Source organism: Metopolophium dirhodum, chromosome 5, assembly GCF_019925205.1.
Source record: "Metopolophium dirhodum isolate CAU chromosome 5, ASM1992520v1, whole genome shotgun sequence".
NCBI lineage: Eukaryota > Metazoa > Arthropoda > Insecta > Hemiptera > Aphididae > Metopolophium > Metopolophium dirhodum.
Genome location: NC_083564.1, coordinates 28,556,340 through 28,570,528, shown reverse-complemented (window position 1 = coordinate 28,570,528; position 14,189 = coordinate 28,556,340). Strand labels below are relative to the sequence as shown.

Sequence of the window (14,189 nt, the reverse complement as noted above, 5' to 3'; positions counted from 1 at the left end):
ATTGGAATATTGTTAATTTTAGATTCTGAGTGGAGGGATAAATATTTTGGTTTTACAATGATATGTGTTTATTATTTATGTCCAAACTCTGAAAACACTTTTTATACAAGGAAAAATTCTTCAATATTAAGAGTATTAAGTTAGACAAGAAATTATGTTGAGGTGGTATTAAAATGGACCAATTGATTCATATAGATTGTCTTGAATGTTAAATTAATTTCTGGCATCGTAGGAGTTTGGGCAGTAGACGATGATGTTCTTGTCGAAGTTGTTTGTGTTGCGTGTTGGGCACACGGTCGGTTCTGTCTTTGCCATATAAGGTGTCCACATGTGAATTTGATGTGGCCAATTTTTAGTCGATTTAGAATCACCTTTTTTTTCTATTTATATCTATGTATATCGGCCAGAGTTCAACTGAATGTTTGATGTCTCTTAATTTATTTTTCGTTTTTATATGCCATTCTGTGTTTAACAAATCCATATAGTATTTGTTAATATTTCTTCGCATATTATTATATTATTCTATATTATTCTAAGAAATTTTTCAAATATTTAGACTAACATTCAGCTATATTTATGCGATGAACCTAGTTATACTGCGTTCTAGTGTTCGTTGGTATTTACTTATTGGTACATAACCCAGTAATAATTTATAAATTTACTATACTTAATATAATAGGTATTATATAATATAGTTTGAAATTTTTTTGTATGCGTATGCTAAATTGTTTTAGGTGTGGTTAGTAGAGGTGTCCCGAAAAAAATTACAAAATGTATAGCGTTTAGGTACGACATACATATAATTTAAAATAATTTCTTAAACGTATATTTTAGAGAACTGATTAGTTATGTTTATGTTGTTTTATTTAAACATTATTAGGTACTTTAAACTATAATAACTATATACTAATAGGTAGGTACATGATAACATGATTGGATTATTAGTTATAAGTTAATGTTGATTTTCCTTTTCAATGTTTTTGCCAATTAATTTATCATGTCGTCGGTATAGTCACATTGGTGTAACGGTAGATGTTAATATTAAGGTTAAATAATTTTAACAATTTTTAATAGTAGAATTCCTTGAATTCTTAGAATTGCTTAAAAGGTTATTAAAACGACGTTGTGACGAAAATAATCAATATATATCTCTTGTTGCTGTATATGTAATATGCCTAAAGTATTATAATATTATTAGATACACATCTGGAGTGTAATTCTCCGTTTAAAATGTAATCATTTATGTTGAAGTCTATGCATTCATCAATAATTCCACGATATTTTCCAACTAATTGTTTAAATTTATCTCATAATTTTTGGGATTTTTTCAGAACTTTTGGAGTAAAATGCACCATACATGTTGGATAACCGTAAATACGCTGTATATTTTATAATCATTGTATATTGTATTTGTGTTGTAACAAAATTATAGCCCCCCTTCCCAGATCTTTGATCTAGATCTACGCCTAGTCGCCAGAATGGCAAAATCTACTTTAAAGTTTAAAAATAAGTTCTCTAAAATGTCCTTGGTTATCAATCTCCATGTAAAGAATGAAGTTTTGTATCTCTGTGTCCTTGAAATATTATTTGCTGATTGAACAATAACATACTTCATTAGGTATGTTATTATTGTAGGACGAAGACGATTTCTTTTTTCTAGAATTTCTTTTTTTAATGATTCGTTTATTTTAATATTAACAGATTCGATTTTTTTTTTTTGAATTTTCATCAGTTTTATATCCAAGTTTGTGATATAAAATATGGTTTGTTTTTTTGATATTTCATTAAATCTTTTGCATTTCCAACTATCAAAATTGAGTACAACGAACTTCCCCGGAAATTAATAAATACCTTTGCCTATGCTGTCTGAAGGTGAAAATAAAATAGTCGTTAAACAATAAGATCATCGTTGTGTAATTTTGTGGAACAAAGTCAGTGAAATGCATGGTTTCACGTAATTTTAAATGTTATGTTTCTTTATCCACATTTTGATGTCGGAACCCATAACTTGTCCAAGACTGTTGTCTTTTCATCATCAGACAACAGAAAATTAATAGTTTTTGTATTGATTTTACTCTTTACATCTTACTATTAAAGACTCTTTGACAAAAATGAGTTCAACTTATCATCTTACTAAGAATAATATAAATAAATTATAAAATGTCTTTAGATGTAGAGGCTTACACACCGTCTCCTCTCAGAATCGTTTTTCGTATGCAATAATTTATCATTAAATTTAAATTAAATGCAACCATTTCAGTGACCTACTTAATGACGAAGGACACACGTAACCTACTATATACACCGACTTCCCCGGTTTCGATTGATTAAACATGAATATATAATTTCCATTTTGTCACGCGTTATTCATAATACCGTAACTATACCAACAATTATATCTAATTTTTTGCCAACGGCTTATAACGTGAGTATTTTCACGGTACGTTTTTAAAAAAAAAAATCAGAGATTTAAAATTCATCTAAGAATAATTCAATAAATTATGATAATTAAATGAATAACTCTTTCAACTAAAATTAGGTGTAGTCTTCGGCTTAATTTAGTGCGATTTCAGTAAATATGTAAGAAACGTTTGTTAAACTTCGACTATATAATCAATTAGGCGTTTATTAAACATTTTAACAATGGGTGTTGAATACTAATTTATTGTTTATAATGTCAATATAATATTTAGCATAATAATATAATACTATTATTTAACACACGAATACACGATACAGTCTTAACTGGAAATTATAATTAACTATTGACGGGAATCGCAGAGTTACGTAGCAGCTATATTGTGCAATATTCGGATATTCTATACACGTCAGCGTATGTTCCTCATTCCCAGGGAACATAATTGAATCATTTATATTTCAAAGTTTTGTTATTTAGTTTATATCATAATCATGCATTATTGTAACGCTATACATTTCACATGACCAGCTATATAGTTTTACTAGCTACCTACTAATATTTATTATCGTCCAAAGAACTTATCCTAAACTAATCCCTGCAGTTAACATAGTATAAGATACGCGTATGTCGTATAATCTGTGTTCATAATAAGGTCAATTTTGGTCTATAATATACATACCTGGTACCTACAAGTTGTTAATATACCATGTACGAGTATTACGGTACGTAAGCATAATTATGTTAGTTCACCTTACGTGATGACTATATTTAACGTCGACTGCATATTATATTCTATTATTGTATAGTCGAAGTTACGTCGATACAGGCGTAAAGACTAACGATTGATAATCATATATTTTTAGTTTAGTGTTTAGTCAAGTGGCATTTCGTGTGTATCATAAGTTAGGTTAGGTCATATGGCCAATATATTAGTAACGTAACCATAATATTTGTGGGATACAATGCCTATGTCTTTTCAGTTTTGACTCAATATAATCCTAGAATTGAACTAAATAATAATATGTAATATTCATACGTCAGTATACATTTGAAGTCTGTTTTAAAATAAATACATACAACAGTATGTTGTATGCATCTATAGTTGAAATATAATTGTTATTTTAAATAAAAGTAAGTAATATTTTCTGAATACAAAATGTAAGTTTGATTATAAATATTGTTAAACATAAAGATAAAAGTACACACATTTAATAATATTATTCAATCATTTTTTAATCACCGATAGTGAATGCTATAGTTAAAATTAAAGAATTATTTCTGTGCCATGCAGAATAAGATTATCACAATTTGATAGGTAAATAATTATCGTTAAAAATTATGCTTAACTAATATTTGTATTTTACATTACAGGCCTTAAATCAATATAGCGGTAGTAACGGGCCATTATATAATGCAGAATTCTAATAAAACATACAAAAACAAAATATAAATCTATAAATTATATAATTAACTTTTTATTAATTAAATTATTTAGCGTTGTTTTTAACAAGACGTTGATCATTTTTCTTTAACATTTTCAATTACAAAGATAAGATATTCTATCGAAAATGTTCATTAAAACAATGTTCATTAATAAGTTATTAAATTAAAAATATATATATTCAAAGGAAAACAATTTATACAAGTCCTGTAACGAGCGGGGAATTAATACACGGTATAAATGTATAATAAACCAATATAGATGTATTTACTCGTTATGAATATAATATTAATATATAAATTATTGACACTGCCACAATTCATGATAATTATATTAATAACTAGGTATTAACTAATAAGTGGACAGTTCATACAATAATATGAATATACCTCATCGACACGTGGCTATTAATGTACCTACCTATTCATACAGACGACGAATGTTTCCCTCTTTACTATTAGAGGCATTTGTATATTGTTATCAGTAATTAATGTGATGCATTTATAAATATAAAACATACGAAATTCTTCCTAAATATTATAATATCATATTTTTTTTCTCATTATATTTTCTATATTCTACAAACTCGTAATTTACAATAACTATATACGGTAATAAACAAAATATTTTTCTGGGTACCTAATATGAAAATTAAAAATTTACTTGAGAGGATTCGATACCGTGATTTTCTATTTTTGTCCAATACACGCACGACATAGTATTTTAGACGTGTTTTTTGCCAAACATACCAATTGATCTAATGAAGCGATAAGAATTCTAAAAACAGATTTGAATTTGTCAACGTCTACTTGAAATCGACTTTCCCACATTTTTGGTTTTTTGATTTTAACTTCTCCGAAACTTGAAATACAACAATTTTTAAACACTCTGTCTTAATATGACATTTTTAGGAATTTGAGGGATATATCACGCGTATATTAGACAAAAACAGAAAATCACGGTATCGAATCCCCTTAATTGAGAATATTAAAAAAAATTACAAGTTAATCTTAAGTACCTATTTACGAATTATTAGTTTTATTTAAGAATCTTAAGTATTTACGTAGAAATAAATTAGTTAAGATTAAGTAAAGTTAATTAAAAAAACATCAAACTATTAAGTTAAAAGGATGCTATACCGTAAATTCCCGACTGCGACCAGAATTCTGATTCTATTGCGTCCTTATTAAAAGTATGCCGTTTGCATCCAAACAAACATCAGTTCACAAAAAACCGTATCAGCGTATAAATAAAATTAGTAAAATATAAAAAAATCAACAAACAAGTTTAATGTTATTTGATTTTTTTACACAGCATTACACAAATATCAACGTTTAAATATTAGTCAGTCGTAGAAAATTATTATCAATTCAATCGACTCATAATAGTATAATTTTTATAAGTTGTGTTGTATAATATATATATATATATATATATATGTGTGTATAAACGTTTTAATGGTTCACATGTTTGGCATTGTTTTAAGATTTGTGCAAATTGAAATAAACTTGGATGTGAAGTATAAAATAATGATTTGAATTTCGCATTAAAACTTTATATTGTAAGAACTATTTGCTCAAAATATATTATAATTGTTAGCTTGTGTGAATGCACTGTAAACTATTTATATTAAAATATATAATATGCAATCGGCGGGATGTTAGTTTAGTTTTAACAACTTCTGAATAATACAACAGTATTAATTCTAACCTACTTTGTATAGACCGCAATCAGAATATTTTGAAAAATATAAATAAATTTTACTTTGAGTATGCACACATGCGTCGTCTATCCGCCTTACAAACGTTTAAAGTGGCAAATTGTAAGTTCTGAACAATCCATTTATCTCTATTATGTTTAATATTGGAGTGAATTAACCCTTTATCTAATTTGAAAGTAAGAATATTATCTTGTAAGTCGCAGAAGGTTTTTAATTATATTTTAAATTACAAACAATTTAAAATTTTAAAATTATCATAACTCACTTTAAATTTAAATTATAAATAAAAAACTTATTAGAGTCAATTCACTGTGACATTAAACACAGCAGAGTTAAATGGATTATTCAGAACACTTACAATTTGCCATGTTAAGACGACGGAGACAATGCATGCGTGTGTAGCGTCTTCATAAGTTAATAAGTTGTAATTGACTTAACTTTTAGCTTATTAACTCGTTAATTCCCAGCTTTGCTTCACTATCAACATACTATTATATAGTATAAAACATACTTAGTAGTATAGACTGACAGACCTTCTGTGCTCTGAATTGTTTTTCGTATGCAATGATTTATCATTAAGTTCAGATTTAACACATACATTACAGTGACTTAATCAATAACGAAGTACACTCGATTATGTACAGCAAAGCGACTACATAATATTATATTCCAACTTTTGTTACACGTCTTGTATTCGATTGACCAATAATACAATTAATTTATAATTTTATATTCACCTATAAATATCATACTTTGTTTTGATCTCATCGTTACAGATGAGGGATTTTTGGTTGTGGGTCTTACAAATTGTCCTACATTATTTAATATTATATTAAGAACCAGTATAAAAAAACAAATTTAATTTTAAACTAATAATCGAATTTGAACACATATACGTAACAAGCACAACGGCAAAATCCATCGGACTGCACTATCTAAACGAGACTTCCGTGCCACAGACTATTGACAATCATAATTATTATTGATATCGTAGTTATCGATCAAAGACGATGGCTGACGATCCGATGTAATCGATAGTACCTACTTAGAATACACTAGTACCTAAATCTAAAAACAATTTAACGAAATGATCTTTTGGCGATTGCCACAAACCTTATCATAATGGGACATGTATATAAGTAGATAACCATTAATGTATATCAAACATAATAATCAAATTTGAAGAAAAAAACACATCATCATTGATTATTGTAACATATTTGTGACAAAACAATATGCCATAAATCATAATAATGTAGATTAATCTAAATAATTTTTTTTTGAGGGGGGGACATCCCCAGATGTCTCCCATTACTGGGTGCCCCACCATCGATGCTTGTATTTAAGTTTCATCATTGTTCAATTCTAATATAATAAGATATTACATTGTTATTTTATATTATTCTATATTTATTTTGTGAATGTAAAGTGTGATCAAATAAGTTACAATCTATACAGTATACATATCACGTATATAAGGATAAATGGTATTAACAATTTTATCATTTTATTTTTTTAATAATATCACATCGTCTATCCCGTGTTCCATATTATTCCCTACTACTATAAATTCACTATAGGTATAAATGGACTTTTAATAGGTAGTTTAAACTTGCCGAAACTTTAAAACTTATAATTAGTATATTTGTCAGAGTATATATTTTAGGCACTAAATGAAATATTTTATGGCATGAAAACACTGTTGTAGCAGTCAACAATTTTTAATAACCTTCTTCGTTTAAATTTTTATTAAATTTAGGTCAACACGAATAAATTGTCACGCAATGTTTCTTAGAATAAGCCAAGTTATAGCTAAATATAATGTATTTAAAAAACAAAAATACACAACTTAATATAAAAAAATTCCAGTAAATTTTTATAAAACCTACTTAAATCGAAAATCTGTTTCAATATAGCTGAATAAAATATTTATTTTTTTTTAGAACACTACAGGTTAATATTTCCATTGAATATGATTTGTTTTTATATCAATGAATTTTTTTATTGAAAAGTTCAATTAATCAAAATATGTGGATTTATTACGGTCACCTGTATTTTTAGTTATTTATACTTTTTCGACATTTTAATCACATTGCAATTACCTACATACATAAATACATTAAAACTTTATGATCGGTTACTATTGTGTAGAAAAAATATAATACTAAATAACTATTAACATTTTTAATCGCCAGATTTGTTTGCATTAAAACACTGTGTTGAATATAAAATATGTAGTTTTTTTTAAGTATAGTAGAATACGCTTAAGCTTTGTGAATATTTAATATTTCAATTACATTCGTACCATTTTCTGTATATTTTCGAAAAATTAATATAAAAATTATAACAAAATAAAATGTTATGGTTATAGTAAAATTATTAATAAAATTATTACCAATTTAATTTTAAATAATTCTAAAAATGGTTGAATGCTCGAACAACTGATTTATTGTTAATTAATATATGTATAGAAATCACAAAGTTTAAGAATTAATTTGTCGAGCAAATGTTGTATATATGAAATAAAAAAAAACATTTACATTCTCTTATTTTATACATTTGTTATTTAAAAAAAAAAAAACATAATTATTGTTTAGATATAGCATCTTTATGGCTATTTTAATTTTAATTATGAAAATAATTTATGTTTTTGTGTCATTGTTCTGATGACAGAACTTTAATTTATTCTTATCTTAAACAAAGCGTTTCTTAAAACAGCATCAACTTTCATATTATATTTTTCTAATTAACAATAATTATTGTAGTAACCCAGCAACTTAATAGAACAGTTTTTCAGTTTGGTTTTTAGCATTCCGAGAAAGCAAGAAAGTACTGTTTTTAATTCAACTACTATCATTAGGACTTATGCACACACAGTGAAAACGGTCTGAAAAAGACTGCGAGTGAAAAGTCATTCTTCCTCGGATGGAAGAATCGTCGGTATCGAAAAATGAAATAAGATTTTACTTTATTTGAATTGAATGGAATTGAAAAATGTCCTAAATATAACTTCGCTAATATCTCGAGTTTTCCTCGAATACGATTGTCGTCCGTCTTATTCCAATAAAAAAAAATATACGCATATTATATATTATAATCTTTGCACGTCTAAAAACGTGTTACTTAATATTCACCGCGAACCTAAAAAAAAATATGTGTATAATTTGTGTAGCGCGCGGCTGGTGAGAAAGTCGATGAAATTAAATTTAAGAATGTTATGGTTTTAATGTACAATTTAATAAAATAATAACGTGCCAGGCGGTGTGCGCATGCATTTTTTATTTACCAAATTTCGTACTTATAGGTATTTCATAACCTATTATAATATATACGAAACGAAAATAAATAAAATAAATGTGTGGAAATTATTACAATTATTATAATATACAAAAATATTCAGTACAAAATAATAACATTTTACCCACACCGTATGAGGATAGAGAAACGTGCTATGGTAAAAAAAATGAATCTTGCGACTCAAGTATTCAAATCATAACCTAAACACTGTCATATGGTATATATAGGTATCAGTGGCGTAATTTGTTTTTTTTTCTAAGGGGGAGGATAGGCGTTTAAGCTCGATGATACATAACTATTTTTGTATTGTGCGATACTGTATATACTTACAAGAACTAAAATGTTAGTGAATTATGATTTATGACGCTATAATAATAATTTTATAAAAATTATGTATTTTTTAATAAAGTAATTATACAAACCTCACAATAGAACCAATCCAACTCTTAAATTATTGTTTATCCGCTATTCTTGAAAAACCTCGGATATTATTTAATATTTTTCACTCTTTCGTGGTAATTCAATTTGTTTAGCCTCTCAAAAGGTACTTGCAAAGTATGATTTTCAAGTCCTCCGCGTCTTTTGTAGGCTGTTAAATATTAATATTGTGCCAGGTGCCTATGGTAATACATAATAAAAATCCATTATTACGGCAATACAATATACATGCATGGCGATTGTATTGAGATGTAAGTAAAAATGTGCAGGTGGCGAGCGAGCTTGAAGTTTTTTTTCACAATATTTTCCGTGGTAAAAACGTCCACCACCCCCACTCCTGCAGATCAAAAACTTAAATTACTCCTCTGATAGGTATATAGTGTGCGTGAGCGTACCTAATGCGTGCAATAAACGCGTAAGTACAATATTACTCGATTTCGGCGGATGATTTATTCGCAAAACATTTCAACAACGAATCTGTATTATACGGTCGTGACGTGCAAGTAGTACTTATTTTCATATCATCGTCCAGTGTTATTATTATAGTAATCTTCAAGATCATATCGTAGTCGATCAGTGTGATGGGAGGTGCACACGCCCAACGTTTTCCAAGATTTGGCAGTAATTACCTTTGGCAGTAACACGCCCCGAGAATGTTCACTTGGAGATTATAAACTATAATATGGGTAAATAGGACGAATGGTAAAACATTTCTAGAAAGATAAAACAAACTAGGCAGAAGCCAAATCCGATTGCCAAATATACTGATTTTTCCACCATTTGTATCGTCTAAAATACAACCACGTCCGTAAAAAGACCTACTGGCTACCAGTATTAGAAAATAATAATATTCCTATCTGTAAGGTCCTCTCGTAGTCGATCAGTGTGACGGGAGGTGCACATGCCCGATGATTTCCATGATTTGGTAGTAGCACACCCCCAAAATGTTCACCTGAATATTATTATAATATAGGAAAAACGGTAAATTGCATTTAAAAATAAAACAAACCAGGCAGAGACCAAATCCGATTACCATAATATGCTGATTTTACCACCATTTTGACATTTAAAATACTCCCCAGCCCTTAAAACTACGTATACCTACGTAACGATAGGAATTAATAAATAATATAATATTTCGGTCAGTCAATTTTTAGTTCGCCGGCGATAAGAGTGTCCAACTGTCCGAGATTAGTTAGCTAGAAAGTTTTAACTTCCGAGATGTTGTCTTACAACCTATTAATTATTATTAATTTACCTAAGGACGACATCACAAACAATGTGCATTGACGCTGGACGTTGATTAAGAATTAAGATTAGTGCTTATTAATTACTATATAAGTACCTAGATAGGTAGGAACCTACCAAAATAAATGTTTTTCTAACTTAAAATAGAGTTGAATTAATTAATTAATAGTTTAAGTAATATAGACAATACTGGTCGTATTCGGATATGGCTTGATCGGAATTTCCACAAATTTGTTTACCTCAGATTTTTTTAATTAATTTTTATTATTTATTATTATTTACATAAAATAACAAAAAAAAATTAAATAGTTATAAATTACAATAATTATAATAATATATAATATATTTAAATTTAAACAAATTATAATATGTAAACGAGTTATATAATATATTATATTAGGTATATTATAAATTATAATATAATTAAAACTCAATGCAATAGGAGTTTAAAATGTTACTGAATAAGCAACCAGTGTATACAATATACGAAAAATATTATTGAATTTATAAAAAATTATATACTGATAGTTTAGGATAATGGACATTTAAATGGTTAAACAGATTTTCTTGATGAGTTTTTGTTGCTCATAAAAAAAAAATGTTTTAGCATATTTTTATTTGTGTGCTACCAATTTGAGTTGTCAGATTTTTACATATTGAAGTTTTATTTATTTTTATTATTAGCATATTTTTTCCCAAATTAAATAAAAATAATTAAACAAGTATACCAATATAAGTGGGTAACTTTAAAAGTAAGTACCAAACTTAATAGCTGGATATGCAAAATGAATAACAAAGAATTAAGTAAATTTATAAAGGTAGAAAGGTATGGTATAATGAAAAAATAAAAAATTATCTGAAAAAATTAATTGCAGACCTGAATAATTAATACTTTTTTGTCCTTGCTCCGGATATAATATTGTTACCTTTAGTTTGAAATACGTACTAGGTAATTTTATATTAGATTTTTCCAAGAAATACTTATATATTTGATGAAAACCGCTGGTTAAATGGATCCATCCCGTTCGGTCGGTCGCAGCTGAGACTATACACAGAGCCGGACCGCAGTAGCGAGGGTGCAGGGGGTGCAATGCACCGAGGTCCCAGGTTGATGTCCTAGATTTTCTAATTTATTAATGCACGGTGATTCAACCCGCGGACCTCGATGCCTTTTTATTCCCCCCAATAAACCCACCCTAGACGACTTATATTTAAAAAAAAAGTCAGTTCAAGTGTTAAAAAAGTACCAAACCTCCAAAATCATGATTCAATTCAGCTCGCTACGTACGGTATCGTGTTTGTATAGCAGCCACAGCGAATCCAAATTTTAGTGGTGGCCGATCGATAGTAAAATATAAACAATAAAATGTTTTTTTTTCTTTTGGCGGCACCCAGTGTTTTTCTGAAAGTGTAAATCGGCCTGCCAAGTACAAAAAGATGGACCTCCCTGTATTATTGTAAAAAAAATATTTTTTTTACAATATTGAATATTGACGAAGAAAACAATAATTTAAAAATATTACCGACAGCCGTTTAATACAGACTATTATGGGCTAAGTCTTATCCGTACTTGTGACTCGCTTTCATGGAACACATGAGCCGCGAGGTACCTATAGTTGAAAAGTTTTCTTTTTAAAAACCATATGAACTTTGACAGACGACGAAAAATATATAACTAATGCGTCATATATTACACGTATATATAGGTGTTTTTATAAATTTCAATTTTATTTTTTAAAAGACACCTCCCAATGATATTATTATCAGTTGCACCCGCGGCCTCCCGAGACTGACTCAGATCCGGCACTGCAGATCATCTGCATGACGTTATCATTTATTTGCATTTTGTCCACAGGCGTGGACGTGAAGCCGTCGGACGTGGACGGACTGCCGTACAGCACGCTGCTCTATGGCAACGGGCCCGGCCACAGTGCCGAACACCGGTTGGTGCCCATGGTGAACGCCACTGACGCGGAGACGCACAACCGGTTGCACGGGGCCGCGGTGCCCCGTCAGTGGGCCACGCATGGAGGCGAAGACGTGCCTGTGTACGCGGCCGGGCCACAGGGCATCACGCAAGCACTGTTCTCCGGCACGTTCGACCAGTCTTACGTGCCACACGCAATTGCTTACGTGGCGTGCCTGGCCGAGCACGCCGAACGATGTCGCCGACAGGACGCCGAGGCCGTCAACCGGAGCAATAGTGACGCCACGTTCACCGCCGGTAAGGCGGGCGTCCTCGGGGTAGGACCCTCGTCGCAGGTAACGTTTTTCTTAAATAGTTTTTTAAAGTTTGTTTTAACGACTGGACGTAAACCAAATCACAATCAATAGGTTTCGAAACCCAAAACTGCCCCTAAAAAAATTCCACAAACTATAAAAGAAAAACACCTGTTTTATAATCTTATTTTAAATGAACCGTTTGAAAACCGATATTTGTTGAACTTGATCGATTTTAAATTTATTGTAATATTGATAATATTCTACTTTAAATCGTAGTTAATAAATCAGCGACGGAGAACGAGTTTGTGCTATTTTTATTAGCTATCAGTTGTTATAATCCCGTTGGAATAAATAAATACATATACGAAAATATACTTTATACGAATTATAATATGAGTTATTAATAAAAAGTACAATCTCTAAGGTCAAATAAATATCATTACGAGAAACAAAATTATTCTAAACATAACATTTGCTATAAGAATGTGGTACTTTGGATAATTTTGGTCGTTTTTTGATCTGGAGTCTAAAGTATAGCCTAAGTAATAGTTTTATTCTGCAATTAAACGTTAGTTTGTTGAATTTTATTCTGTCCAGAATGTCAGGGCAGTCTAAGTAACTATTGGCTACAGAAACTAAGTCCAGGTATTATGGCACTGGACCAAAGGTTTCAGACCACATAATTTAAAACTACTTCAGAAGATTTCCCTGCCATTTTTATCTCGTACACCACCATTCTTCCACGTATTTTCTGTACTTTCTCCTATTAGTTTATTAACTTGTCCAATTCGTATAGATTCTCAAACTATACAGCAAAACTCAATAATTGCTTAGGTTAGGGCCCCAGAAATTACCTTTCATCGGCGCCTCAAAATCCTAGTTGCGCCACTGCATATAGGTGAAACCTGAACAATCAGAACCGAAAAATTAAATCTCGGCAACCACCGAGAATGACACATTTCACATTACTACTGTAAGTTGAGAATTCCATTAAACTGTGTCCGTATAATATGGCTGATGTAACTCAACTGAGTGGACTGTATAGTGGAGGGGTAAGGCAGTGTTCGGTAAACGTACGAACGCGTTAATAATAAATAACCTACCGTGGAAAACGTCATAAAAAATAAATCACTAAATAATTTTTTTTTAATTCATATTTTTTTCGTGAATACGTATGAAACCTATGCGGGAGGTCCTAAAATACGAACATGCGGTAGAAAGGAAACCGGTTGAAATATACGCGCATATAAGAGAACAAGCGTAGTCTGAGTCGTGGACAGAGTCAAGCGACCGAGGATCAATAATTAGTGTTCCCGATATTGAGTTTCGTATTTTTTGTTGTGCCGCAGATTTGTAATGTACCGTTAGTAGCCCATCTAAGACGCCACGTAACTATATATTTT

The 14,189-nt window shown here is 29.7% G+C and overlaps 1 protein-coding gene across 2 annotated transcripts in view; it reads left to right on the top strand.

The window, feature by feature from the left end:
• LOC132944311 (alkaline phosphatase-like) overlaps positions 1 to 14,189 on the top strand; it is a 279,149-nt gene that overhangs the window by 232,096 nt on the left and 32,864 nt on the right. For both annotated transcript variants that reach the window (XM_061013591.1, XM_061013592.1), the window contains exon 9: positions 12,419 to 12,825. In XM_061013591.1, the coding sequence (XP_060869574.1) occupies positions 12,419 to 12,825 (407 nt within the window). The remainder of the gene's footprint in view (positions 1 to 12,418; positions 12,826 to 14,189) is intronic.